This window comes from Peromyscus leucopus, chromosome 9 (assembly GCF_004664715.2).
Source record: "Peromyscus leucopus breed LL Stock chromosome 9, UCI_PerLeu_2.1, whole genome shotgun sequence".
NCBI classification, from domain to species: Eukaryota; Metazoa; Chordata; class Mammalia; order Rodentia; family Cricetidae; genus Peromyscus; species Peromyscus leucopus.
The window spans coordinates 48,408,533-48,435,290 of NC_051070.1; the positions used below are offsets into that span (position 1 = coordinate 48,408,533).

Genomic DNA, 26,758 nt, shown 5'->3' on the forward strand with positions numbered 1-26,758 from the left:
TCCTTTGCCAACTGAAGGAAGCAATTTTTCCACTCACAGGCTTCCTGGTTTCAATGCGAGAATTTATGTGGTAAGTACCTAAATGCCAGGGGGCGTCAGTGAGGGCAAACGCACAGTGGAAAAAAATTGCCCTTTGGGGGGACTCTGGGTCAATCAGCCAGAACTGTCTTCTCTGTCACCTTTCAAATCGCATCTCTTGCCTCGCCCCGGTTTTCCCAAATGGCTTGAAAAAACAAAAACAAAACCCAAAACGAAACAAAACAAAAACCCCGGAGCGGCAGATGTAAACCCCGAGGGGGCCGGGAGTGAAAGTCACCCAGAACGCATCCAGTTCTAGCCAGCGTCGGGGGAGGAGCGCCGAGAAGCTGCGGAGGAGGAGCGGCGGGCGGGGGCGCGGACGAGGGCGCGGGCGCGAGCGCGAGCAGACACATGCGCGCCGCCGCCACCGCAGCCCTCGGCTTCCCGGGCTGGAAACCTTTGGAGACGAGTGAGCGGCTGCCTCTAGGTCTGCGCTGCCCGCCGCCCCTCCCGCCGTCCCGCGGCTTGCGAGGGAGCACAACGGGGACTCGGGGCAGCCGGGGAAACCTGTGACCCCCCGCGCAGGAGCGGGGCGGGGGACCGGGAGAAGATGGCGACGCCGGGAAGCGAACCCCAAGCTTTCACGCCCGCCCTCTCGGTAACCACCCTGCACCCGCATCTCCACCAGCACCACCAGCACCACCAGCACCACGGAAGCACGGGAGGCGCGGGCTTCAACCTGCCCTTGAACCGTGGGCTGGAGCGCGCGCTGGAGGAGGCGGCCAATTCTGGGGGCTTGAACCTGAGCGCAAGGAAGCTGAAGGAGTTTCCCCGGACGGCAGCCCCGGGGCACGACCTCTCGGACACGGTGCAAGCAGGTGAGACAGGGCCGGGGCTGGCCACGGGTGTGCGTGACTGTCGCACCTTCCCGCCGGGCCCGAGTGTGCTACGAGGTTGGCTCGGCAGGAGCGGGTTCTGCAATGTGCGCGATGGTTGCAGTGGGCACGGTGGCCCGTCCGACCCCGTCGACCGACCGGCGACCGTGGTGCAGGAGCGCAGGGATGCGCCCACCAGCGTTGTCGGGCGCGCGGGAAGTGGGAGATAACAGGCAACGGCGAGCTAGTCCAGAACGTGAAGCAGGTCACGGACCTCTCTCCATAGAAGCAGTCTGCGTCCCGGTGGGTGGGGAAGCCCAGACAAAGGTGGCCGGCCCTCGGCCAGCCCTGTCCTCTCGGCGCAGTGTCGTGGCCCCGGCCACCGCGCCGCGCGACCGTGGCTTGCTGCAGCCGGAGAGGCGGTGCCAGCCTTGGTTCTGCGCCTGTGCGAGCAGAGCCTGGTGTCTGGCTCTCCGCCCACACATTTCGGTTCCCTCCACCGGGGCTCCCCGGTTCTCACTAACCGGGCCTTTGCGGGGGCCCTGCAAGGGAAGCGTGGCGTAGTAAATGAAAAGTAATTAAAGTGAGCCTGTTTGCCAGTGTGAGCCCGGCAAGTTGTAACTCGCGCCAAAGAGCAGCCGGCTTCTTCAAGTTGTGTCATGTGTTGACATATTTCGGAGATGTCTGCTTTCCCGTTGGTAGTCGGAGTTGTGGGAGCGGATCCATAAACAGGAAGGAGGGTGGTGGAAGAGGGTTGGGGCCTTGGGATCCGTGCAGATCTGACTTGGTTTCCGACCATCCGGTTCCGCTCTCCGCGGGACGGTTTGTACCCCAGCTAGCTAGCGCCTAGCGTTTCCCGGGGCAGTGGGTGCCCCACGTTTGAGCCACTGCCTAGACCTCACGACTGTCATTGCGTCTTCCGAAGGGCATCAGGTCTCTAGGGTTCTGGATTACTTGACTCCCATATCAGAGTCTTTCAGCTTCCTCTTATAAAGGAAGACTAGGGGGCGGGGCCGGGGAGCCAGCTGTGGCTTTCGGAGGCTAGGTTTCTCGTCGATTCCATAAACATTTATCAGGAGGCCTACTGAAGATTTAGATGGAGTTCTGAATTCATTGGAGGCCGGAAGCACTCCTCCGGGGTCATTAAACGGTGATATTTGGATTTAAGGAGGTGATATTTGGATTTAAGGATTGTCCGGAATGGGCGAGCAGAGGGGGGAATTCCAGAACTTAGTTCTCAGCAGCTGGAGAGGCTCTTGGTAGGACCTCATAGTTACAGCTTCTCAAGTAGAAGTTATTCTAAGAGTCGCCTGAATCATGAACCGTAAAAACAATCCTACCTTCTCCTTCCCTTCTGTCATAGTTAGAATGGTTGTGTAGACTGCAGAAAGCGGAGCTAGCTCGACCGATATCAACACGTTTGTGCAGCCAGCGGCAGGCTTAGAGTTGTTCCAACGCTTCAGTATTGCTGATTACTCCTAAAGTTGGGTAAAGTTGCCGTGTACGCTGTGCTGGCATTTTTTTTTTTTTTTTTTGAGAATACCAGTGCAAAAGTAGCGTGTGTGTGTGTGTGTGTGTGTGTGTGTGTGTGTGTGTGTGTGTGTGTGTGTGTGTGTGTGTGTGTGTATTACAGACTCTATGCGTGGTCAGTGCTTGTAAAGGGTCCTTTCTGTTCTCTCTGGTTCTATATGGCCATGGGTTTTGCAGGTGTTTAATTAGGAGCGTCATATATACTTAATGCTGCTAAGACTCCTAACCAGTTAAAATTAAGAGACTTCTTGTTAATTCCACAGCCTAAAACAATATTATTTCAGGGACGGAAGAGGCAAAACTGTGGCAGCTAAATTGGTAGGCACTTAAGGCAATATAATGAAGAGAAAAAAAAAAGGTAGCTGAAGAGTCAGTTGTTATATGTAGAATTTTAATACCCGTGTTAAGGAATATTTTCTCTGACTCAGGTCAAAAGCTGAGTATAAACACACACATTCCTCTCTGTTCTCCAGAAATACTTAGGCTGGACATAGGGGCTATACCTGCAATCCCAGGAGGTGGAGGTCAGTCTGGGTTACAGGGTAATGAGGCCCTTGACTCATTCTTCATGCCTCCATGCCCCCACACCCCCCAAAGAATATATGTAATTGAGCATTATTCTTTACGTGTGAGAGCAACAAAGCAAAATAAAGACATTCCGTGGGTGGTGTTGACATTTCCTACACATAGGGAGTTCAGGGAGTTGATGAACGTTTGGTAATAATAAATTCCACGCAGCTAGTGGTTTCTCCAGGGCTCCAGCCGATTATCTAAGGATGGCATCTGAAGATCTTTAAAACTTTTTCATAATTTTTTTTTCTTGGTAGTGGGAAGTAGAGAAAGCCTCTCTCTGTTAATGTGTCCCAGGCCATTTGGTTTGTGTCTTGTAAAATGTCGCTTTGCCAGCAGCTGCCTCTGCAGACAGGACTGCATGCTTGGGCAACGCAGCACACAGCTGTGAATAGAGATGTAAACTCAGAGTCTGGAGGCCTTGAGCTGCTCAGTAGAAGTCTAGGCCCGTGTCACCCAAATGCATGTGCTTCAGTAATACAGAAAGCAAAACCAAACACATGGACTTCAGGAATAATACAGAAAACAAAACCAAACACATATACTTCAGTAATACAGAAAACAAAACCCGAACCAAACCAAACAAAAACCCTCCAGCTCTCACTTTGAGGCTGTTCATTGACTTGAATTTCAGCCAAAATTGGATTTGTTGTGGGAGGGCAGGACGTCTTTCAGTAGGTTTACCGAGAAGGGGGAATGGGGACCGTGGCACAGGTGTTAGTATTCTGGCCCGCCCAGCACCCTGTCTGTCATCTTAGGTAAAGTCCTCTTTAAGAGAAAACCCCTCCCTCCCACCTCTATTCCCAGGAGGTGCGCACCTCCTCACCTCTTCCCTCTCCCCACCCCTGCTCCCTTCTCCGTTTAATAAAACTTTCCACGCGAGTGTCGCCTGCATGACGAGTCTTTCCTGCAGCTCCCACTTGCTGTGACCGCCACCTGCCTTGTCGGCATGGCGTGTCTGTGGGGTCTCCTCGGCTCCAACCCACCAAGGTCTCTTTCCCTCTGTTTTACAACAGTTATTGTCGTGGCCCAGATTAGAACTGACGTGGGCTTGGTATCTACATGGGTCACTGTGAAACACTCTGTATCAGGAGCACATGGAGCCTCCTTTCCAGGCGGAGACTGACCCGGAGAGAAGCCACTAGAATCCACATGGCCCCTTGCTAGTGTTTGTGTCCTGGCCATCTCCTGTTGGGCAGAAGGCCACAGTGGATAGGGCTAGAATTTGCGAGGCTTCCTGGAGGTTCATTCCATAGACATTCATCCCTTCAACTCATTCCTATGAAGTTTCCACTCTGGTTTGAGGAAGGGATTGGGAGATAAATAAAACAAAACAAAAAAAGACAGTTTATCTTCCAGGATGAGTAAGAGGGGTTTTTGGATGCGTGTAATATCTTTGTTTTCTAAACACACAGGCTGATTCACACGGGCTTGAGGTTGCTTATAGCCAGAGCACATAATGAGCATCACAAATATAAACAGAAGCACAGAATTGGACCTGATAAGAAGAAATACACAAAGGCATGTCAGCAAAGCACCCCCATCCAGTCTAGTGTTGATTTATCACATAACATCAGTTGAGATGGAGAAGTTCAAAAGTTTACATTTATGACTGATGCAAAGTGGATCGAAAAGAAAGGAAATCTGACAGTGGCTGGCTGCACAAGGCTCTAGAAAGTCAAAAGAAAACCTTACACAGGCCTTTGGAAACACTCCTTGAAAACTGGTATTGTTTAGCCAGGCCTGGTGGCACGTGCCTGTCATCCTGGCACTTGAGGGGCGAGGAAGATTAGGAGTTTGGGGTCATCCATTGATACGTAGTGAGTTTGAGCTACATGGGACCGAGTGGCAGAGCCCATCTTTACCAGTGTCTTACCAAGACTACATGGGAAATGGAGGGCTTGTCTATCTAACCACGTGGCATAAACCCTCACTAAGGCTGCTGGGCTTGATGGGACTGGCCTGTGATCCCAGCCACTCAGGGCTGAGCCAGGTGGATCACAGTTTCAAGGTCTGCCCCGTGCTACAAAATGAGTTCAAGGCCAGCCCCGGGAACTCAGTAAGAGCTTGTCTCCAAACTGAAAGTAACACAGGCTTTGGCTATCACCGGGTGGAAGAATACTGGGAGCCTGTGTGAGATGCTAGGTTGAACGGTTCAGGGCCTGGAGCGTTCTAGAAGTGCTCTACTCTAGCCTTGTGCTACCCCCAACCCCTGCACCTCTCTCTCCAGAGCATTTAATTTTGCGTTTGGGTGGGGAGTGGAGCTGCAAAGTGTAAGGTGTGAAAACCGAGGTAGGAGTTGCAGGAAGCCGAGCCGCCGGAGCCCCACGGGCCAGGTGAGTGTCCAGACGGTGTACCAGGCCCTATCTGCAGCCTTCAGCGGTTAGGGAAGGCTTCTGCAGCAGAGGTAGGGTGCTTGTCAGGGTGTGCAGGGTGGATGTGGGTGGACCTGCCCATGAGCATCCTGTGGCTGGAAAGATGACTCTAGGATGAGGAGGGAGAACCTGTCATTAAGAGAAGAGAGGGTATTTTATGCCTGTCCCTTGGTCATGTGCTTTCACCCGCCTCCTACCTTACAGTGGGAGTCAGACCACAGAGCTTTTATGCTCTGTTGTTTGAGGACTCTGGGAAACCCGCCGAGGCCTGGGATTTGTCAGCTGGTGGGACTGTCACTCTCCCCTGCCTGAACCGTCAGTGTCTGTGAAGATTCAGGGGGAGGCTTATCTGCTGCAGCCTGACTACTTCTACCCCACCCCCACCCTGTAGCCCCGGAGTTCTTGGCTAGGAACATATTTTAGCCATTGGAATCCATAGAGAGCTTGAGAATGAAACCCGTTTTTGATAATGTGCTCTGTTCCATGATTTTGACCATGAAGATTTTTTCACTATTAAATGGAGTGGAACATTTGAAACCATGTTTTCTTTTTCTTTCAAGTGTGTGCCCCCAGGCCTGGCCACATGTGTTTTCTTAAAAATTGGTGTTCTCGACCACAACCCATAGAACCATAGAGGCTATATATATAGCATGGAGGTCCCTAGGACGACTGCGGCTTATAATAAATTTCGGTTTTACTCAATTATTGAAAAAAAAAATAGCCAAATGAATGGAAACACATGAACTATGAACCAAAGGCTGAGGGGCCCCCAGCTGGATCAGGCCCTCTGAATAGGTGAGACAGTTGATTGACTTGATCAGTTTGGGAGGCATCCAGGCTGTGGGACCGAGTCCTGTGCTCATTGCATGAGTTGGCTGTTTGAAACCTGGAGCTTATGCAGGGACACTTGGCTCAGTCTGGGAGGAAGGGACTGGACCTGCCTGGACTGAGTCTACCAGGTTGATCGCAGTCCTCGGGGGGAGGACTTGCCCTGGAGGAGGTGGGAATGAGGGGTAGGCTGGGGAGGGGTGGGAGGGGGAGAATAGGGGAACCCATGGCTGATATGTAGAACTGAATGGTATTGTAAAATAAAATAAAAAAAAAAAAAAGAAAAGAAAAAAAAATTGGTGTTCTCAAGCTGGGTGTGGCTTTTTATCCCCTTTTATTCCCACTTTTTATCCCAGCACTCAGGAGGCAGAGGCAGGTGGATCTCTGTGAGTCTGAGTCCAGCTTGGTCTACAGAGAGAGTTCCAGGACAGCCAGGGTAACATAGAGAAACCCTGTCTTGAAAACAGCAGCAACAACAACAACAATAAAAACTTGTGTTTTTTCATGGATATATCTAGTTATAGATTGTTTTCTGCTATTGAATTGGTTTACTGGTTATTGAGACATTATCTTTTAGTCACTTTAAAATGTATTTTTACTAACGTTTAGAGAACTTTTTAAATGTATTTAGGTCATGTTCATCCCATTAATTTCTCCTTTGCTCTGCCCCTCTGGCTGAATCCCTCCTGGCCAATGATTCCCCTTCTAGTTCCATGACTGTGTGTGTGTGATTCTCCTGAATTTGAGTAGGGTTGATTGGTTGGTGGCAGAGCGACTGTTAAATTGTCCATGCTCTGTTAAATATTCCCCCGGGCTCATGTGGTCATCTGAATGTGTGTGCTCATTGTTTGTGTGCTCATCCATTCAGGAACTATATCCTTCCCCCCTTTCTTTCCATATTTTCTTCTGCCATTGATTGACTTCTTCCTTGTCAAGGCCCAGAGGACTTCTGCTCTTAAGGCTTTTAAAGCACCGTGATTCAGTGCACATGGGGATCTAAATCACATCCAGATGTGCTCTTCCCTGTGGTGTGGTGTGTTACCAACATGCATGGTAGACCGCTTGTATTGAAAAGCCAGTAGCATACACATGCTTCCAAAATGATGACATGCGAGTACAGGCCAGGACACCAGTTCATCAAAGAACAGCCCAAAGCTCTGCATCTTTGTCTTTGAACCGAATCTGTTGGAGATTTTGTGAGCCCTGGTAACCTTGTGTTTAATTTTTTTGCTGGTTCATGAAAGGGCAACGTTTGCCTCGCATCTGACCATTGGAAACTTTTTTATTTCAAGTGTTGACTACGAATGGTTCTGAGTGCTGAGGCAAGGTCAACTTTTCTACCCTATTGGTCAGTGATGCCGAGCTTTATCAGTCTTTAAAGGCTGTTGTAGACGCCTTCTGGAGTCCACTTCCTCGCTTGGCTGAGACGTCTCTGCTGTTTGTTACCCATCTTCATCTTTGCTTGATCAAACCTGAATTTCCCCCCTTTCGGGTGTGCTTTTCTGTCCCCGTGTCCTGTTTGCCGTATAGATCGAGAGTCTTTTATATAAAACCCTTGGGTTCTGAGCAGTGTTTTACTTCCTGTTCCTGTTCCTGTTCTCTGTTGCCCCCCCCCCCCCCCACGCTTCTGCAGGGTTCTGTGAGTTAAAGGGCAGAAGTGGTGATGAGGACATCGGTCAGGACACAACCCTTGAGCTGCTTACCCAGTTTGTGTGGCTCTTTTGGAACGTTGTGTTTAGTTTTAGAGAGCTGTTCGCCTTGGGTTAGGTAGTTCACCAGTGCCTGAACCCTCCTGATCACGTCAGCCGTTGGCATTCGAGTGATTTGGTGTTAGCTGCAGGGGTCAAGTTATAAAGTTATAATATAGTATACAAAGTTTAATAGCTGACTGGTCTCACACACCTGTTATCAGGGGTTGAGGCCAGCCTGGGCTCTAGAGTGAGACCCTGTCTGAAAAACAACAATAACAAAAATTGACAAGTCTGTAAGACACAAAACCTTACTGTATTTCAATAGCTGAGTACTTATTTTAGCAAAATAGCACAGCTCATGGGCAGCCTAGTGCCTGTCAGGTGCTGCTGTTGTGGTGCATAAAAGCTGTTTATTTGTTATCTTTGTGTGTGTGTGTGTGTGTGTGTGTGTGTGTGTGTGTGTGTGTACACATGTGTTCATGCATATTTGAGCATGCGCATGTACGAGGAGGTCCAGAGGATGCTGATGCTGAGTTTCCTCAGTAGCTGTCTACCTTCTAAGAAAGGTCTCTCTCATTTAGTTTGAGCTCCCTTGGCCGGGGATCTGCTGCGGGGATCTGCTTGTTTCTGACTCCCACCCCCACCTCCTCATGCCAGGCTTTTAAGTGGGTGCCAGGGATCTGAACTCGGGTCCTCGAGCTTGCACGACGGTTACTTGACTGACTGAGTCACCTCCCCAGCTCCAGAGTTTCTTTTCTGTGCCAGAACTTTGCTATGATAGGTTTTTTGTTTTGTTTGTTTTTTAATTATAAGCAATGAGAATTGTTCAGTAAAATAAAACAAACAACAAAAAACAGACTGCAAGAAAGAAGAGGGAAAAAAGAAGTCAGACTTCTAAGTTAGACTTGGTCTAGGAAAACTGGGTCTATGAGTGTAGACTGAAGCATGAGGGATATGGTATTGTTCTTCCTCTTAAGAGACCTGGGGCCTGTGTCTGCACACTGTAGGAAGAAATGATGCCTTTGGAAACCGCCAAGTAACTGAAAAGAAAGTGAGATTGTTTCCATGAAAACTGTGAGACTTGGACTGCTTTTGCATATTCCAGGATCAGAAGAGAAGGGAAATTGTGTTTTATTTATTTTTATATTTTATGCATATGAATGTTTTGACTGAATATATATATGTCTGTGTACTGTGTGCTTGGTGTCCATGGAGGTCAGAAAAGGGGGTCGGATCCCTTAGAACCGTAGTTAGAGATGGTTGTGAGACACACTGTGGATGCTGGGAAATGAATCCGAGTCCTCTGTAAGAGCAAGTGTTCTTGACTACTGAGCCGGGAAATGTATTTTTGATAAGAGTTCTGTGTGTTCACAGTTTGCCTCAGCTGTATTCTCTTATACTGGCTAAATAAGGAGGGTATAGACCTGGGGGTGAGGGATGGGGCAAACACAAAAACAAATCAGAATAACGATGCTGATTTTCATAGCAGAAGTTTTTTTCCATCCTTCCTTCCCATCCTCCCTCCCTCTCTCTCCCTCCCCTTCTCCCTTTCTCCTTCCCTTCCTTCCTTACTTTCTTAAAACAGGGTCTCCTTATGTAGCTTGGCCAGCCTTGACCTCTCTCTATAGCCTTGAACTTGATATGTGGTCCAGACTGGCCTTCAGTTGTGATCCCTCTGCTTCTGCTTCCAAATGTTGGGATTTTTTTTTTTCCTTTAAATTAGAAATAATTGCTTTGCGATCAGTATGATTTTGGCCAAGGCAGGTGAGCTTGTTGACTTGAAGCCAACAGACTGCATTTAGGTCGTTGGGGAGTAGGTAATGGATTGTGGAATCTTCCCAGAGGCTGGCTTTTCTCCCAGCTTTCCTTGCTCCCTCTGCTGCATGGGCCCTAAAAGAGAGCATGAGATGGACAGGGCATGAGCCTTCCGAGAGCTCTGAAGTTTTCTTGTCACTGGTTTCCTCTTTTCTAATCCTCTGGCTTTCCATGCGGCCTTGAGTCTGACAGCAGACCCCTGGGCACTGTCCGTCTGCTACAATATGCAGTCCAGTGATGCCCTTCCGTATTTTTGGTGTCTGTGTGGTGTGCTGTTCCGTATTTTTGGTGTTTGTGTGGTATGGTGTGTCATACAGCTTCAGTATGCCCGACCTAGTGCAGCCGTCTAGCTTAGTTCTGAGTTAACTCACCCTCTTCTGCAGGCGGCAGTGACAGTTCAAAGTCCCACCATCAATAGACTGCCTGCCTTGCCTCTTCTAGACTGGTTTCGTTTTGCTTTTCCATGCCCTCCGTCACATGCTCCCGCTCTTCCCTGCCCTGCGGAATTGTGCGTGCCCAATTCATACTCCATGAAGTCCCTGGCCTTCCCTGGCCTGCCCAAAGCAAGCTGCCCCCCCCCCCCCCGCCCCCCCCCCCCCCAGCCTCTTCTTGAACATTTCGCTGTTGAATCATATGTCTCTCCAAGGTATATTTGTGTCGTTTCCTCATGCATTTTGTATTTCATTATTTTCTTCTTTGGGTATACAGTCTTCCCTCACAGTGACTTTGTTTCTGTGGTTTTCGTTACCTGTGGTCAGCTGTTGTCCAAAAATATTAAACAGAAAATTCCAGAAATGAACAAATCATACGTCTTTACATTGTGGGCTATTCTGAGTGCATAATGAAATTAAGCTTCATTCTACTTCCTCCTGACCAGCATAGGAGTCACCCCTTTGCTTAATGTATCCATGCTCTATATGCTATCAACCCGTTAGTCACTGAGTAGTCTTTTTTGGTTATCTGGTCAACTGATGCATATAGCAGTCTTGTGTTCCAGTACTGTAGGTGAAGTTTCTCAGTCCTGCCTGGCCCTGTGGTCTGGACGAATCTCTCCCACCCACAGTCCCCTAGCCGCTTATAAAATAATCACTCAGAGGGTTAATATTAATTACAAACTGTATGGCCTACGGCTCAGGCTTCTTGCTAGCTAGCTCTTATAACTTAACTCAACCCATGTCTCTTAGTCTATATGTCACCATGTGTTCCGTGGCTTTACCTGTATCCCATTACATGATGCTCCTTGGATGGCAGGTTGGCATCTCCCCCCACTCTGCCTTTCTTCTCTCACTATCTCTCTTGGATTTTTCTGCTGGCTCCATCCTGCTCTGCCATAGGCCAATGTAGCTTTATTTATCAACCAATGGGAGAAACACATATTTACAGCATACAGAAAGATATCCCATATCATGGTACCCATTTTGTAGTAGTGTAACTCACCATCAGAGTACCTTTATCATTCATCTCACTTTGTCCCATTGAATGGGCCCAATACCACCTTACATCAGCACTAGAAGGGTGAGTACAGTATAGTAGATTTTACTTGCACGCGTGCGTGTGCATGAGTGTGTGTGTGTGTGTGTGTGTGTGTGTGTGTGTATGTATATGTTGGGGTAGAGACAGACATTGCCTGAAGGGATGAAGTTGGGGAGATGGTTCAGTTGGTAAAGTGCTTGTGAGGACCCAAGTTTGATTCCAAGATCCTATTTTAGAAAAGCTGGGTAGAGTGGTGTTCTTAATCCCAGCTTTGGGGATACAAAAACAGTTGGATCCCCAAGGCTCTCTGACCAGCCAGACTAGCCTACTTGCTGAGTTCCAGGCCAATGAGAGACCGTGTCTAAAAAAAGGAATGGAGCAGAATAGTACCTGAATTGTGCTCTGGCTTCTACAAGCATACACATACACATATGCTTGCACACACATGTATGCATGCATACATATGTATGTCTATACACACCCCACAAAAAGTGACCACATTTATCACAGTATTTTTATTAGTTATTGCTTTTTTATCATTTTAAAAATTATGTATATTTGTGTGTATGTGTTTGTATGGGTATGTGCATGTGAGTGCAGGTACCCAAGAAGGCCAGTAGAAGGCGCTGTGACAAGAGGTTGTGAACCCGATGTGGGAGCTGCAAATCAAGCTCAGGTCCTCGGCAAGAGTATCCAGTGCTCTTAACTGCTGAGCCATCCCTCTAGCTCCTGCTAGTGACTGTTTTTTATGTCCTACTTTGCCTATTTGGAAACTACACTTTAGCGTAGGCATGCGTTGACAGGAGGAAGCATTCTCTCCACAGAGCTGAGTACCAGCTGTGTTTTCAACCACCCATCTCGGACGTGGACTGTTTCCCTCTCAGAAAAGGGGGAAGTGCGCTGCTTTCCCCAGGTTTAAGTTTCTTCCTTCTTCACTGGCTCCTGAGTGTGGCTCTTCAGGGACTTTCCTGATTTTCTGTGTGGGCCTTACAGGTCTACCACCAGAACTGTGAGATAGACTGCAGCGCTCATCTGACTTCTCTTTCCTGCCCTGGACTCTGCACTTTGGTCTGTTATCTTGGATCTACCGTGAGGTTGTCCTATATGTGTGCACTGTTAGTTGGTCTTCTGCCATTTTCCTGATGCTCGCTTTATTTGGCATCAAGTGACTTCTAAGGAATTCTGGAAGAGCTGGGCAAAATTTTTTTTGTAACCGATAGCAGATAAAGAAAACCGGTAAATAAAATCTGGGTGTGGTGACACTTGCCTGTAATTTCTGCACTCAGGGGAGGCTGCATCTGGAGGATCATACGTTTGAGCCTAGCTTGGGCTACACTGCACATTTCAGGCCAGCCTAAGCTACATAGTGACCCTTGAGCGAATAAGAAATCAAACAGCATATGCTTGTCAAAACTTTGGGGAAAAGGGAACCCTTATTCATACACTGTTAGTAGGAATGTAAATTAGTGTAGCCACTATGGAAATCATTGTGGAAGTTCCTCAAAAAAACAAGAAACGGGGCCAGAGAGCTGGCTCAGTGGTTAAGAGCATTTACCTTCTTGCAGAGGACCTGGGTTTGGCTCCCAGCATTCCATGGTGGCTCACAACTGTCTTGTAATTACAGTTCCAGTAATTACAAATCTAACTCCTCCTTTGACCTCTGCAGGCTCCTGCAGGCACATGGTGCACATATGTACACTCAGGCATAGCACATACACATGTACTGTATAAAAATAACATTAAAAAACCCCTCAAAAACCATGAAATGGAACTAGCATGGATCTAGCTGTACCCCTCTCAGATTTACACTTCAAAGAGTTCATATCAGTGTTCAGGAGAGACAGCTACACACCTGTGTTTATAGCAACACTGTTCATGATAGCCAAGTTATGAATCAGCTTAGACGTCCATCGATAGATTTAAAAATGTGACAGGTAATGGTCATACTCAGCCACCAGGAAGAACAAGATGCCATTTGCAGGAAAATGGATAGAACCAGAGATCATGTTAAGCAAAATAAATCAGGCTCAAAAAGGTGACTATTGCTTGTTTTCCTCTCATATCTGGAATCTAGACTTTTTTCTTTTTTTGGTTTTTCTTTTTGGTTTTCCGAGACAGGGTTTCTCTGTATAGCTTTGCGCCTTTCCTGGAACTCACTCTGTAGCCTCGAACTCACAGAGATCCACCTGCCTCTGCCTCCTGAGTGCTGGGATTAAAGGCATGCGCCACCACCATCCGGCTTTGGAATCTAGACTCGTAAAAGAAGCACTTGAAAGTAGAGGGGACTGTTTGAAAAAGGGGAGGATAGGGGTTTGAATAAGATCAAAGCACATGATGTTTATACATGATAATGTGATGATGCTCATTATTTTGTACAGTGAATATATACTAGTAAAAGAAACGAGCAGATAAAAGCTGGTCAGTTTGTAGTGTGTGTGTGTGTGTGTGTGTGTGTTGTCTAAATTGGGTGTCTTTAATCTTACTACTTTTTAAATTTATTTAAAATCTTACTTTTTAATTTATAATTTCCTTTTTTAGAATTTTAAGTTTTATGTGTAAATTTTAAGTGTTTTGTGCCCATGTGTGTCTGTGCAGCATTTGGGTGCCTGGTTTAGAAGGGGGGGTCAGATTTCCTGGAATTGGAGCTACAGGTGGTTGTGAGCTGCCTTTCGAGTGCTGGGACTCAAACTTAGGTCCTCTGTAAAAACAAGTTCTCTGAACTGCCTTAAAGCTTTATTATAAGGAACTTGCAAATAAAAACCATCCCACTTGAGCTTAGTTTTGACCCTCACTCAATGTGGAGCTCATGGTTCGGCTGTTAGCAAGCTTCCGGGATCTGCCTGCCCCATGCTAGCCTGACAGCCACAGATGGTGCTATGTGCTTTTCTTGGGGTGCTAGCGGGCAGAACTCAGGTCCTCAAACTTGCACAGTAGGCCCTTTACCAACTGAAGCATCTCCCCACCCAGTCTGCATTTTTGGGTACCTGTCATATATAAGGAGGGGTGGATTTAAAAGAAAACAGATGTAGTTTTATCTACTTCATCGACTCCAGAGAAGATTAAAGAAATGATGCATTTGCAAGTACTTGACATGTTTAAGTATTCTCGTTAACAAGTGTTAACTTGCCTGCGAAGACTTGAAGCCCGTAGCTAGAGGGGCTCTCATCAGGATAGCTCAGTGGTTAAAACTGGTTCCCTTTACCTCCTAAGACTTGAGTCCAGGTCTTATCTTTTGTCTCTGAAAACCTTCTCTTAGGCCAGATAAATCTTCCCGTTGCTTTCTTTACCTGTGGAATGGGGGCTAATAATACCTCGTAGAGTTGTGGGGAGGGTGGTGATTATCCAGCACCCCGGTGCCAGATACGGCTTCAACGTGTATTCTATGTTTAGAGCTTGCCAGGTGTTCTGCTTTGAGCGTGGGCGGGCTTAGTCACTCATGGCCACGCCTTTCTGTTGCCTTCAGAGGAGGGAGTCTGGACACCGTAGAAACCATTCCTTCGTATCTTTCTGCCAGTAATGTTGAGGATAGTGACTCCCGGAGGATTCTCTCCGTTGGCCAAGGTCACAATAGCAAGAGTGGTGGGTGCCTGCGCCAAGTTAGCCTCTCATTGCCCCGTGTTGAAGAGCTCTTGCTGCAGTCAGGAGGCCACACTGGAAGGGAGGGGAGGCTTCTGTCTCTCTGTAAAGGTCTCAGATCGTACTCAGCTAGACCAGCCTTGTGGTAGACCCCACAAGGATCCGAGAATGCTCTGAAACCCATAATGACATCTGGTCCAAAGCTGGGGAGAGTGTCCCGATACCAACAGTAGTCACGGATTAAGCCTGTTAGTTCAGGATTTCACTGCCTGTGGTTTGGGGGACTTGCACAGGCCCCTTGTGAATTGGATTCCAAGCTCTTAACAGTCCTGTTGGGCAGCCCTGGTTCACAAACTGTAGGCCACAGAGTTGTTTTTGTAGCAACCTTTGTAATTTAGAATTTGCTCTTCCAGGTTTCCTGTGAAAAGAATGTTAGTTCTTCTACCAACCCAGGAAGGTCTATTTAACCCTAGCAGATGCAGGCCCTTGTGTTAATGGTGAATTCTTTCTTCTTTTTCTTGTGTGTATGGGTGTGCATGAGTGTGTGTGTGTGTGTGTGTGTGTGTGTGCGCGTGCGCGCACACGCGCCATCATCAACCTGCCTCTGGACGAGGATTCTTTCCTTCTAGCCATCCCCAGTATATACTAGAGGGTCTCCAGCCCACTCCTAGGCTCTTTGGTGAGTGGGCCTAAGCTAGGTATTCTTCCACACTGATGTGGGCAGCTAAGACAGCCGCAAGTCCGGGATGCCTTGAGTCGGCTCTGACACTGAGAGAGGCTTCTGGGCACAAGATATCCTATTTTATATACTTCCTTATTTATTCATTTATGCTATAGGTCTCAGTACAGAATGTCTTCAAACTCACCATACTCTCAAGTGCTGGAATTGCAGGTATGTGCTACCATGCGTGCTTCCCTGCTTACAGATTACAAATTTTAGAACAGGAGGGAAGTTAGTCAGTGTCTTTAGAGCTGATATTTGTAATTTGTTAAAAACAAAAATGCCATTTCCTGCTTGGGTCCTGTGTAGATTCACAAGGGACGCACTGGAGCTCCACAGATTCGGCTTAGGGTGGGTGATGAACAGAAGCCTAGGTCCCGTAGGGACGAGCAGCTCAGTTTCCATCAATCAAGGCAGCGCTTAGAAAGCGCCAGCCTGTCATTGGCCCAGTGCCAGAGAGCTCAATCTGCCAGGACTTCATCCAGCTCCAGAGGAAATAGCATTTCACTTTCTGTGCCTCAGTTTCCTGAGTGAAAGAGGAGCATGGCAATCCTTGGGTTATTGTGAAGAGGAAATGATTGGGTGAGCTGTGTAGCTCAACACTAGGCACAGAATTTGCCATGACGAGGCATCTTAAGAGCAGATGCCCCCTTTTACAAGACGCTGAAAGATTAGCTTCCTAGAAATCTTGCGAGAGTACCAAAGCAATCTCAGTACCCCGAAAGACTGAGTGTGTGAGCTGGCAGCGTGTGGAGGTGATGTTTCTACTCCCCTGACAGACCTGGAAAGGTGGAAGTAGGTGATATTGTTCCACAGGCAGGCGAAAGATGGATGGTGAAATGTTTTTCTTGGGTTATGCTGCTAGTCTGGTACAATCAGAACCATGTTTTCTGGGCTTCCCCCCCCCCCCCATTCAGTCCTCTGTTTGACAGTGGTCTTCGATCTGATTTGACAAAGGTATCCTGAGGGAAGTGAATTGATAGTGAAGAATGAGCCTTGGATTCTGTGCATGTTGGGGCTGCATTCCTGAGCCATAATTATATTCAACTCTTCTGTCTGGGGGATTGAGGCAGTGGGAGGATAGTGTATTCTGGGAGTGCTTGGCTAACCTCAATATCAAGACTCAAGCCTGTTTCTTCTTACCGTTTTGCCTTTGCGGTGAACTTCAATCAAAATCCATTTCGCTCCCCCCCCCCCAAGATGTTGTTGTGGAAAGGCATGGAGGCACTTTATGGTAAGCAGTGTCACTTGTGGGTCCAGGACCCTTAGTATGGTTCCCAGGTCACCCTTGAGAAACGCAGCATCTTTGTTTCTGAGAAGGGGACTCAGGTGGTCCAAGTACACTGTGAGCAAGAAAAGGTGGTACCCAACTGGAGCTCAGCCCCAAGCATCCTCTGCTTTGGCGGCAGCCCAGGAATGGATGAGAGGGAGGTATGAGAGGAGATGAGACTCAGACCTGAGGCATTGTGACAGATGATCCTTTGGGTAGTAGAGATGCCGGAGTCCATCCCAGACTATGACACTGATTCCTAACCCGTGTGACATCCCATACCGTTCTGAAGTGGTGTGCGGAGGGACCATATGCAGTCTGTGGAGATCCAGCCAGAGCCTTTCCCGTGTGTCACGACAGCTATCAATGCCTTTTGTAAGAAATGAATTCTTTTTTTGTTTTTTGTTTTTTTTGTTTTTTTTTTTTTTTTTTTTTTTTTTCAATTTTTGTTTTGTAAGAAATGAATTCTAAAGGAAGTAACTTGTTATTTTTGAAAAAGAAAGATACGTGTTAAAAATCTCCAGCTGTAATGACTTGAAATAGTCATTTAATAAAGGAGGCGACAATAAAACTGTAGATGTACATATATTATTTCTTGGGTGTAAATGCTCCCTACTAAACCATATAAACTGTAACCCACTTGACCCTTTCATTGACATCTTACTAGATTTTAATCTTTCTAATGAGAAATGAACAAATATCAGTTTGGTCAGTGACCAAAATGTTCAGGGTCCAGAATATGTACTTTCTGAAAGTTGTCTTTTTAGGTAACGAGAGTCATTGATTTGATTTGTTCAAATGTGTCTTACTCAGTGCCTACTTGGTTGCACCTAAAATCTTTGAAGTGTAGAGCCAGGCCCCATAGGAAAGGCCTGCAGTCCCAGCCATGGGGGAGGGGGAGGCCGCAGAATTGCTAATTCAAAGCCAGCCTTTGGCATAGAGTTAGTTTCAAAGCCAGCCTGGGCAAGTTAGGAAGACCCTGTCTCAAAATAGACAGTGGTAGGGAGGGCTGGGATGCGGCTCAGTGGTATTCCCCGGTCTCTGTGGTCCCATACTGCCCCAAAGACGTGGTGCAGCTCAGTGGTTGAGTGCTAACAAGCATGAGACTCTGGGGCTTGGTCCCCCGGCACTGCAAAAACCCTAAAATTTTGTTGGTTTGCCGTTTGAATCTAACTTAAAAGAAGGCATTTTTCTCGCTTGGCATAATTCCAGTTTAAAGTAGGTGTGTGTGTGTGTGTGTAGAAAGCATGGATAAATCCAGATTAATTTTAGTTTTCGCTGTGGTTCAGATAATGCTTTCTGGTAACCGTGGAGTACTTTCAGGGCGATTGTTACAGGGAGCCCGTCTTGATGACCACTGGACACCGTTTACAGCCAGTTGAAAGTCTTTATTCCAGCTGCTGGGACTACACTCAGGTAGTCCCACCTAACTCTAGCCCTGAGCAAGCATTTAGACCGAGGGGCTTTTCAAGGCAGAACCCACCTCCTGTTAGCCTTGCTCAGCAGCTGCAGGGGAGGTTCTAGAAGCAAGTAGTTGAGCAGCAGCTGAGATAAGCGGTTAGCTGGAGGGATCCTGCACTTGCAGGCAGTTTAACAGAAGCTATGATAAGCCAGCTGGGCCATCTCGCTCCCAGGTCCTAGAATAGAGTTGGGTAATTTTCTACGGGATTCTCCATCAGGAAGATCAGATTCTAAGAAACCTGAAGTGGCCTCCACAAGATCTAAGAGGGAAGAACCTTGGTGCTGTCTTGCCCTGTCACAGTATTATGTATCCCAAGCTACACATTTATGAGTTGGAATGTACTGACTACGATGTATTTTATGAAACTCAGTTGCAGTTATGAAGACTTACTTTTTTTGTCCCACCTCCGTACCCCACCCTGGACTGCTTTCTTGAATTGGTATGTTAATGAGGACTGGATAGCTCCTCCCGCACAGTGGGAGTTCCGAGGTCACGTGCTTGAACCCTTACTCCCTGTCCCCTGAAGAGGGCTTGTGACAAGGATTGTGTAATCCAGCCAGTGTTCATCATCAGGCAGTCCTGGAATTCTGAAGTGGCTTTACGGGTTCTGTGTATTTTTTTTTTTTTTTGTGGTGACTCTGGGTCTCAGATCCCTTCCATCCTTGGGTAGACAGCTTGTAATCTTGGTGTGTATATGTGTGTGTGTGTGTGTTTGTGTGTGTGTGTGTGTGTGTCCACGCGCACGTGCGCTCACAAGCAGGTGTGTATGTGTGTACATCTATGTGGAAGCCAGAGGACAATCTTAGGCATTACTCAGCTGCTGTCCACTTTATTTTGGGCCAGTGTTGGCCTGGAACTTGCTGATTAGACTGGGCTGGCCGGCCCGTGAGCCCCGGGACCCACCTGTCTCCACCTCCCCAGTGCCAGGCTTAGAAAACATGCCTGAATGTGCCGCATTTTTATGTGGGTGCCGGGGCTTGGACTCAGGACAAGCATTGCACTGACTGAGCCGTCTCCCCAGCCCTGTTTGTAATCTTTTCCCACCACAGGATAGACGGGCTTGGACAAGCTCCAGCACCTTGGGATGAAAGACTTCCACTTTTACTCAGTCTTTCACTTTCTGTGAGAACATCAGGCCTTCCTAGACGTCATCAGAGGTACCTCAGGGGATGCTCATGAGTCCAGGTTGACTGGATGATTGGCTTATACCATCTGCTCTGGCCTAGTTACTATTAAAACCCTCTTTAACACATCTCCTAAGTCCTGTAGTTATCCATACACATAGGTCATGGTAGATGGTAGACAACGTCTTTATTTTTTTTTCATTTATTTATTTATGTGTATATGTATGAGTGTGCATCCACCATGATGGAGGTGTAGAGGTCAGAGGACAACCTACAGGAGTCAGTTCTGTCTTCTACCATGTTAGTCTGGGGCTGGAGGTGCGGGGTGGGGATCACACTCATCAAATGTCCTTATCCCCTGAGTCATCTTGCGCACATGACACTCTTAAGCAGAGTTTGAAATGGAGAAAAAGAAGCGACTTTTCCATGTCTGCCAGCTGAATGAACAATGAGGGCATGACTGCCCTTAGGTATGTATGGTGGAAGAGAAGGTTTATTGTAGATATGAGGGTGAAAACAGCCAGAGGCATATGGAAGGGTCTAGACTGAACTGGACCATGGTAGGGGATGGGGATGGGAGTGCGAGGGAAAGAGAGAGGCAGCAGGAGCCAAGAGGTCAGGAGCAAGCCAGGAGATGGCTGATTGGTAGCCAAGGTGGCTGAGGTTATATAGGGATCAGAGGAAGGGACAGGAAGCCCAGCAAGCACCCTGACCTGGAAAGTTCAGGGTAGGAGCAGGGTGAGAGTTCTGGGAGGACTCACAGGTACTGAGTGAGATGGTCAGGTTTCTTTGAGACCTAACACCAATCCGTTTTGTTGAATCGGATCCTGAAGGGGAAGAGTGTATCCTGGTCATCTTTGCCAGCTGCCCGGACTGCTGTCTTTTGAAGGGACTGACAGCACTCTGCTGTTTTGTTTTGTTTTCCTTTTTAGCTTCCATGCCAAGAAATCCTTTTGATAAGGCGCTTGGCATTTGTTGACTAATTTTGACTAGCAATATATAGCGTTAATTTGAAAATGAGGAGATGCTGAACACGTTGAAAGGGGTATGGAGTCATGTAGACAAGATCTGAATAATGATAACAAGGCAGGCATAGGCACAAAACAGACATAGAGCTGGGTCAGGAGCTGCTGCCTTGCAAGGGGTAGGGGGGGCGAGGAAGCGGTTTTGTCCTTGCTGCTTCTGTCCTTGTTCTTAAGAAAAGGTGTCTTCACTGGTTCACACTGGTCTTGAACTTGGGATTCTCCTGCCAAGTGCTAGGATTACAGGCCTGCACCCCCAATGTCTGCTAAGAGAAGGTATTGATTGGAACAGCCAGTACACGGGCGAATTCCTTTGTCAGCACTCCATACTTAAAATGAACGCATTTCACCCTATGGAGAGCATGTCTTCCTAAAGTAGACTGCAAACACACCTGTGCGCGCGCTCCCACTCAGAAAGCAGATCATTTTCCTGTGTTCTCAGCCCTCCTCCACCCAGCTGCCTTAAAACAGCTGGAGCTTTGGCCCTGAATCGATGGATGCCTACCTTTGGAAGGCCGGCCCTTCTGTTTTCGTTTGTTTATTGTAAAGTAGCTCATTAACACTGTCTTCACGAAATGTTTTAATTCTGTTCCCGCGTGGCACTTGAAAAAACAAAACAAAACGGCGGATGAGCAAAAAAACTTAACGCCCAGTCAAGTTTACTGTGACCACTGGGATGCAGTTAGTGGACAGAGTTCAAGGTGGAAGAGCGTTGCCTGCCTTTTGCGAATGCCACGTGCTGTAGGGCAGCTGTCCCCCTCAGCCTGGACATGGGTGTCATTCATGTGACCACAGCCGGGGCTTATAGATGCTAAGCAGCTTGTCATGATCCTGCAGAGGAGCGGGAGGGGGGCAGAATTTGTACCCCAGTTGTCCCATTCTGAAACTTGAACCACCCTCCTCACAACACACTGTCATTGTGAGCTGCTCTTTGCTGGGCAGAGTGGACTGCAGGGTAGATCTCATAGCCCTGGGACCATGTGGCCCGTCCCTTCCCAGTTTCCAAAGGCACAGCTGTGATCCTGCACACTGCCTGTCACGCCCCTCCCTGCATCTCCCCTGCTGGCCCACCCAGGCTCAGCTGCTTGACAGCGGGTCTCTTGGGTTGCTGGAATCTGGCGCCACCCTGCTTATCCTGCCGGGGTCTCCCATGAGGCCTTCCTTGAGGGCCTCCAAGGCTCCAGCTGCCTTTCTTGTAAATGTCTTCATATATCCCCAGTTCAAGGCCTCCACTTTACATTTGATCGTACCTTTTCTGATCTCACTGTAGTTACCAAATAAAAGAGAACAGAAACACAAAACCCTGAAGTTTTTTCCATCCCTGTAAGTCATTTCAAAATCTTAGCTGTTCCCTCTTTTGTGATACCACAGTTCCAACCCCAGCTCCCTCCTCCCCTGCTCACCCCCATCTGTGGGCTCTAGTGGGCAGTTATGGTGATCCCATGACTCAGCTGATCCTAACATGTTCTTTAACTTCTTGTCTCTCCTCCAGTTAATAATCATGACCATAACAGCGATAATGGCTTTATTTGAGTCAGATATCATGCTCTCCACTTGATGCTCTTTTTCACATTTAGGTTCCCAACCAATCTTAGGAAGCAGGTACACACCACCGACTCTCATTTCCTTGAGATTCAGAGAGCAAGGCCCAGCATCCCATAGGTACTGCGTGGAGAAACAGATTCAGATTCAGTTTGAGCACTCTGCTGGCTCTTTACAACTCCTTGATGGGAGAGGAGAGGGATTTTCTGAGGCAGTGGAGGAGACTTAGCCTGGCATCTCACATGACCTTTGCTCTAGTGCAAGAGGTTCCCAGGTCTCCAAAGGCTGTGTTTAAATAGTTGTCACAGGGCTGATAAGAGGAGGCATCCAAATCCAACCAGAGCTTCTGCTCCAAGGGATGCCTTACTTGGTGTGGGAGAGGCACCATGTTTCATTCTTTCGGGCTAGATACTGGGGATGTTTTTCAGTTAGTCATAGCTTGGTTGTTGGGATCCTGAGCCTCGATGGCATGTTCTAGCACGAGATAGTACAATCCATAGTCTGCTGAATTTATGAAAAGAACACTCATAAGCAAAGCTATGTGACAGGTGAGTGAACTTGCAAAGCAGCCACAAAACTCTCTTATTATTTATTTGAGAGAGCGTATGCAGTGCATGGCTTTATTTCGTGTGTGCACTCGTGTGTGTTCAGGTGCATGTGCATTAATTATGTGATAGAGTCGAGTGTCTACATTGGTCATTCCTCACTTCATATTGATACTTCATATTGACACAAGGGTCTCTCACTGGACCGACCTGGAGCTCACAGGTTGACTGGACTGGCTAGCTAGTGAGCTCCTGGGATCTGCCTGTTTTTAGCTCTAGGGTTGTGTAAGTATGTGTCCATGTCCAGCTTCATTGAGTGTGCTGGTGATTTGAGTTCAGCTCCCCATTCTGACTTATCTTTAGAGGTAATTTTTTTTTTTTTATACTTTTTCTATACTGGAGAAATACTACAAATTAAGAGGGGAGGAGCTTTAATGTTGTGGTTCTGATTTGTGGCTTGCTGTTAAGTCTTCTCCAGTTGGCCAGCTTTATATCATATCCCCTCTTCCTGCCTTTCCCAGTGCAGGAGTAAATGGTAATGGCATGCTACTTTTTTGTTGGTGGGCTCTTGACTCTAGGACTACCCTAGAGCTCCTCCATTAGGGTAATGTACTGTATTAAAAGCCCTGACTGGGCCTGGAGAGATGGCTGAGTGGTTAGGAACACTGGGTGTTCTTCTAGAGACCCAGATTTGGTTCTCAGCACCCATGTTGTGGCTCACAACCACATCTAACTCCAGTTCCAGAAGATCTGGTACCCTTTCTGGCTTCCATGGACACCAGACGTGTATATTGTACACAGACATACATGCAGACAAAATGTCCATACACATAAAATTAATATATAAATAAAATAAAATTTAAAAAAACCCCTTACCTACAAAAAGGAACTTTTTTTTTGGTTTTTCGAGACAGGGTTTCTCTGTGTAGCTTCACTCCTTTCCTGGATCTCGCTCTGTAGATCAGGCTGGCCTCGAACTCACAAAGATCCGCCTGGCTCTGTCTCCTGAGTGCTGGGATTAAAGGCGTGCACCACCACTGCCCAGCAAAAGGAACTTTCTTATGATGTTGGAAAAACAGTATTATAATATATGGGAATCTGGGTGATCAAAACACATCTATGTAACTGCCTGTGCATCTTGGTGGTGACACTGGGGGGTGGTCAGCATTGGTGCCCCAGCAGGTTTAAGTGACTGTTCATTTCTGGACTTTGGCTACATACCCGTTCTCATCATTATCAGCAGAGGGTTTCTCTTGAGGGCCTGTGCAGAGAACAGTTGTCAGTGGTATTTGCAGCCCTGCACATTAACAGGACAGCCAGGCAGACTCATGTGGCAGTGACCCCCGAGTTGGACTGCCACACATTGCCTTTTGTGCTCAGTCACTGGAGAAGAGCTCGCTGTGTAAACTGGTTTTCCACAAAATAGACCGGTTACATCATTGCCAAAGTCAGGGGAGCTTTCTAGAAGCGCATACGATACAAAAGCCCTTCCTGGATCGAAGAGGTGCTGGGTGCTCAAGTCTCTTTGTCTTTCACTGGCTGGCGTCCTTTTCCTCTTGGGACCATTCTAAGGGTGTAAAACCTCTTGGCTGTGTGAGTAATGGGCTTGGTGACATTCAAAGTCATCAGAGTCAGATTCTGTCTCTGTCATTGGATGGGTGGTTTGGGGCAATTCATACACCATTCCAAACCTCTGAGTACCCCTCCCTCCGTTACTGCTTATAGCTGTGCTTAGCACTCTCATGTCCACACAAGAACTATTTAGAGGAGGACTCCCCTCGTTCCTCCTAATCCCCCTCACTGGGGACCTGCATCTGTCTCTGTCACTTTTCTGGGAATATAGCTCTTGACTGATACAGCTGTCTTCTGTTCCCTTGGCCTGTCAGGCCTGGGTAAGCCACTCCCACCTCAGGCACAGCCTGGGACTCCCTGTCCTGACGGTCCAGCTAGCCTACAGCTCCCTGCGTTTTGAAGGGAGGACTTCCGGACTCTGGTCCAGGCTTCCTGAAAAGCAGATGCAAAGCCTCCGAAGCTGCCAAAGTGCTCTGTCCAAATGCACTTACTGTTGTATTTGAGCCGTGCTGGGACTCGCTGCAATTCTTCTTGATGGTCTGTGACTTGAATTGGGCCCACAGCCTCTCACATGGCCCTGTGTCTCAGCCTTTGGTGAAAGGTGAAATGGATGAGTGAAAGAAATCGATGGCGGCACTCAAGCAAATTCTGTCTGTGCCATATGAACACCTCTGAGTGACCCGGAACTCACTCTGTAGACCAGGCTGGCCTCGAACTCACAGAGATCCGCTTGCTTCCACCTTCCAATGCTGGAAATAAATCCATTTGGAGACTTACAACAACGGTTGATGCCCAAACCCCACTTTCTTTTTAGATAGATATATTTATTTTTACTTAATGGGTATGGTTGTCTTGTTTGTGAATAAAAAAAAATGAAATAAAAGGAGGCCATAACTATTTCTAAAGTACGGAGAAGTTTTTTTTTATTATAGACATGAGGAGAAAGCAGGCAGAGGGAAGAGCCTAGACTGAACATGGCTGGCAGACTAAACCAGACCATGAGAGGAGAGAGGGAGAACAGGAGAGGAGCCAATGACCAAGAGAGGCGGCCCGAGCCAAGAGGCCAAGAGACTGGCGTAGACAAAATGGCTCAGGCTCGTGGGGTGGGGTGGGGGGTGGGGGGTTGGGGGGTGGGGGGGGAGGTCAGTGAAACACAGCCCCTGAGAGGGAGTTGTTTAGGCTTGGGTAGGGTGAGAAGTGCTGAGAAGAGGCACAAGGACTACAAGAGACTTGACCTGGGTTTGAGACCTAATAGTCTGCATGTATAGCTGCACACCACACACATGCCTGGTGTCCAAGGAGGCCAGAAGAGGGCATCGGATCCTTTGGAACTGGAGTTCCCGAGGGTTGGGAGCTGCTGTGAGAGTGCTTGAAATCGAACCCAGGTCCTCTGGAAGAGCAGCCAGTCCTCTTAACCCACGAGCCGTCTCTCCAGCCCTTCTACCCCATTTCTTAAAGAATTCCCATCTCAACTCTTCCCTCTCTCTGAACATATGAACTATTATATGCATACTCCAGGGCTTATAACAGGAAAGGATACGGCTGTTTTGCCTGTATGCACGTTTGTGCATCACATCTGTGCTTGGTGCTGGAAGAAGGCAGAAGAAGGTGTCAGATCCTTTGGGACTTGAGTTACAGATGTTGTGAGCCACCATGTGGGTGCTTGGGAATCAAACCTGGATCCTCCAGAGGAGCAGCCAGTGCTCTTAACTGCTGAGCCATCTCTGTAGCAGAAAGGAAAGTAAACAAAATGTAATGGCTTAAAGAGAGCTTTAAAAAAGCCAGCCCATATGACTTAAAATTACAAAACACCTGTTTACGTTGGTTGCCTGGGTTATGTTGTGTTTGGTCATTCTTCATCCTTTGCTTATCTATTACTTTAGGTGAGTTCAGCCAGAAGAAGTGTTTTGGCAACAGTGGAGATAAAGGTCGTTCTGCACCTTAGTCTCTGGGTGAGGTTTACCTGAAAGAGTTCTTGGGTATTAGAACAATTAAGTTCTTTTGGCCAACTAATAGTTGTTGCTGGAGGGCTTCTCTCCAGGTTCCCCATGCCCCGCAGTCCCACAATCCACTTATAAAATAATCACTCAGACGCTTATATCACTTATAAACTGTATGGCCGTGGCAGGCTTCTTGCTAACTGTTCTTATATCTTAAATTAACCCATTTCTATAAGCCTATACCTTGCCACGTGGCTGGTGGCTTACCAGCGTCTTTACATGCTGCTTGTCCTGGCGGTGGCTGCAGTCTCTCTCTCCCTTCTTCCTGTTTCCCCAATTCTCCTCTCTCTTTGTCCCGCCTATACTTCCTGCCTGGTCACTGGCCATCAGTGTTTTATTTATATAGAGTGATATCCACAGCAAATAGTGAAATAAATGGAGGAAAAAAGTTGAACCAAAACCTTTCTGGTCAGCAAGAACCATTCTCTTCTATCAGGTCGAAGTCCCTGTTTGGACCTACTTTTCTGCGCCGCTGAAGCGATGACTCCATGCTGAGGGACCCCATGCCAGGACAAAGGGTCCAATTCTCTGCCGATTAGGAATTTAAAAGACTTTATTTCATTAATTAATTATTTAATCCATCCATCCATCCATCCATCCATCCATCCATCCATTCATCCATCCATTCATTCATTCATTCATGTATGTGTGTTTGCTTGTGTGTGTGTCCCCATGTCTGTGCTTGCACACATGCACATCTCGAGCACACTTTGTGCTCCTTCTGACTGCAGGTTCTGGGGATTGAACTT

General features: G+C 47.6%; 1 protein-coding gene across 5 annotated transcripts in view; it reads left to right on the top strand.

Annotated features, from left to right (window-relative positions):
* The first annotated feature begins 399 nt into the window (after positions 1-399).
* The window catches only part of Lrch1 (leucine rich repeats and calponin homology domain containing 1), a 200,575-nt gene continuing 174,216 nt past the window's right edge, over positions 400-26,758 (top strand). The window contains exon 1 of one of the 5 annotated variants that reach the window (XM_028878101.2): positions 400-896. In XM_028878101.2, the coding sequence (XP_028733934.1) occupies positions 629-896 (268 nt within the window). In that variant the 5' untranslated portion in view covers positions 400-628. The remainder of the gene's footprint in view (positions 897-26,758) is intronic. The other 4 variants (XM_037208390.1, XM_028878107.2, XM_028878110.2 and 1 more) reach the window with 4 other exon arrangements.